This window comes from Lolium perenne, chromosome 6, assembly GCF_019359855.2.
Source record: "Lolium perenne isolate Kyuss_39 chromosome 6, Kyuss_2.0, whole genome shotgun sequence".
Taxonomy (NCBI): domain Eukaryota; kingdom Viridiplantae; phylum Streptophyta; class Magnoliopsida; order Poales; family Poaceae; genus Lolium; species Lolium perenne.
In genome coordinates, this window is record NC_067249.2 from 18,541,883 (window position 1) to 18,544,637 (window position 2,755).

Genomic DNA, 2,755 nt, shown 5'->3' on the forward strand with positions numbered 1-2,755 from the left:
GAAACATGATGCCATTTATTAAAAAACAAAATCAAAATTTATGTCTGTTAATTATCTATAAAACTAGATGACATAAGACATGAGCATCTAGAATTATTTTATTTTTAAAATTTCTATCATTTTCAATCATGTATAGGTGCGGCACTGCTATATTGTGGCTAGGCTTTTCTAATAGTGTTGGTTTATCTGCGATATTAATATATTTTCTTTATAGAAAATTTATACTCCATATGAAATATGGTTTCATTTTCATATATTTCTCACAGTTTTTTTGTTTACTTCAACTTTTTTACTGAAAAAAGGACCACAGACTAATTTCAATAAGAATAAAAAACGCGCACACAATTCGGACCCAGATAAGCTCCGCGTCGCTAAAAAAAAAGATAAGCCCCGCCTTCATCTGATAACTCGCCACTGCCCCAACTGAAGCAGCCATGCCGGCGGTGGCGTCACTCCCGCCACCGGCACCGGCGCCGGCGGCGGTGCGGCGTGGGCGGAGGTTCTCGACGCCGTCGGCTTCGCTGCGTCGCGCCGCGTCCGGCGGGGGCTCGAGCTGGCGGAGCGAGCGGCGGCTCATGTCGGAGCTGGAGCGCACGGTGACGGCGGGCGCGACGGAGCGCGTCATCCGCGACTTCGTCGGCACCAAGTCGGAGCGCGCCGCCCTCGCCGCGCTCTCCCGCCTCCTCATCGACTCCAACCCCCTCGCCGTCCCCGTGAGCCCCCGCAGACACATCAATCCCTCCTCCCCAACTGGCCAGCTCCGATCCCCTCCCTCTCTCTAACCTCGCCGGAAAAATCCACTTTCGCTGCAGTTCTACGAGGCGGTGACCCAGGCGAGGTGGTTCAAATGGAGCTCGATCCACGCCGCCGCGGTGGCCGCCTTGCTCGAGACCAACGGCGGCGCGGAGGAATCCAGATCCCTCCTCGCCGACTCCGCCGCGCGCCTAGAGTCAGCCGCCGAGGTGGCCCTCTTCTACTGCGACCTCATGGCGGCCTTCTCCTCGCGCGGGCTGAAGGGCCGGGCCATGGATTTCTATGCGCAGCTCCGGGCGATGCCGCCGCCGCTCGCCGGGGGCGGCAAGACCTACATGGCCATGATTAAGTCTCTCTGCATGATGGGCCTCGCCGACGAGGCCGAGGGGGCGCTCCGGGAGATGGTCGCTCTCGGGTACCAGCCTGATGCGTTTCAGTTTGGATTGGTGGCGAAATGCTATGGGAAGGCCGGCCAATTGGCTGAGATGGAGCGGGTGATTGCGTCCATGTCGGACGCCGGTATCCGGATGGGCACCGGCGCGGCGAACATCGTCCTCTCGTGCTACAGCGCCTGTCGGGATCATGGGAAGATGCTAATGTGGCTGAAGAAGATGAGGAAGTTGCGTCTGGCACCGACCACCAAGGCCTACAACTTTGTGCTCAACTCCTGCCCAACTGTGGTATCCATGGCTCGTGAATTGGGCCCTTCGCTGCCGTTGTCGTCCGCGCAGTTGGTGAAGAAGCTCAAGTCTGGGTCTCCATGGCCGGCAGAAGCTGAGGTGGTGCAGGAGCTTCTGTCGGCCTCATCAGTGTTGGACAAGGCGATGGTTTGGTCAGAAACAGAGGTGAAGCTGAATATGCATGGATTCAGTATAACTTCAGCTTATGTGTTGATGCTGCAGTGGGTGGACGCGGTGAAGGGGGGCCGCGCGTTGCCATTGGAGGTGTCTGTGGTGTGCGGTGTCGGGAAGCACAGTGATGTCCGTGGCGAGCCCAAAGTGCGAGAACTGGCACAGGAGGTTCTGAGCCGGATGGGAAGTCCCCTGAGGTTGTCTACGAGGAACAAAGGCCGTCTTGTGGCAAAGCGAGACAGGGTGAAGCAATGGTTAGCCACCGATTGGGCTTCTCCGGTGCATGATGAGAACACAGATCAATCGCCCAATGAGATTGACCAGCAAGCATTTTTACCTGAACTTTTCAGAAAACTCGGACAGTTTATTTCCTCATTTATGTCAGTTTCCAGATGAATGTCAAGCTGTTCCTTGTAGATTAGGAAGTTCAGAATAGACATACATTCTTTCTTCTGCTGTGCAATGATACACGATGGGTTTTGTGCGAGTGTTGTAAAAACATCGGATTTTTTCAATGGTGAACGGCTTAGTGCATGAGTGAATAGAAGAGTTGACGCTCAACTCCTCAACTAGCTGCTTGAAGTTGATTCCAGTGCCTTGCCGATATGTTTTCAACTGGTTGATGGTGTTCAGCACCTTCTTAGCTTATCATATTTCATGGTGAAATTGCAGAAACCTTTTGAAAATGTCAAGTTCAGTTGCTCCTAGTAACTTACTTGTGTATATATGTGCCACATAATTCTGACTTAGATGCATCTTTCTCTGTAAAATAATCAAAGCTCTATTTCATTAAGTGATGCTATTCATTATTCAAAAATATACTGTCATGGCGGTACTATCAATTCTTGAGCCGCAACAGATATGTGTCAGTGCATAACTGCCCACTATCCTATTGGAGTACAGCCATTGCATAAATTCTCCTATTTTGGTTTTGCATTGCTGGAAATAGTTACTTATATATTGCATGGTAGGTTACATGTTGGAGATAATGTTACTTGTACTATCAAATGGTTTGTTCACTTTGGGATATTTGTTGATGTAGTTATAGTTCTTGTGTTGGATGACTTTTCTTCAGGTTCAGCATCCAACTGTTTCTTTCAAAGGCTGGGAGAGTCTTTGCATTGAGATGCAGCAATGGGAAGCGCTCTAAG

At 50.8% G+C, this 2,755-nt stretch overlaps 1 protein-coding gene across 1 annotated transcript; it reads left to right on the forward strand.

Annotated features, from left to right (window-relative positions):
• The first annotated feature begins 367 nt into the window (after nucleotides 1-367).
• On the forward strand, nucleotides 368-2,176 carry LOC127308711 (pentatricopeptide repeat-containing protein At2g17033). Its single transcript, XM_051339615.2, has 2 exons — nucleotides 368-713; nucleotides 813-2,176. The coding sequence occupies exons 1-2, from the start codon at nucleotides 435-437 to the stop codon at nucleotides 1,998-2,000; spliced, it is 1,467 nt and encodes a 488-aa protein (XP_051195575.1). The 5' UTR covers nucleotides 368-434; the 3' UTR covers nucleotides 2,001-2,176.
• Nucleotides 2,177-2,755: the final 579 nt, after the last annotated feature.

Excerpts from the sequence above, each read along its gene's own strand:
- LOC127308711 (XM_051339615.2), top strand. The coding sequence starts at position 435 with ATGCCGGCGGTGGCGTCACTCCCGCCACCGGCACCGGCGCCGGCGGCG. Across the intron at positions 714-812 it reads CCAACCCCCTCGCCGTCCCC|TTCTACGAGGCGGTGACCCA; the intron begins GTGAGCCCCCGC and ends CTTTCGCTGCAG.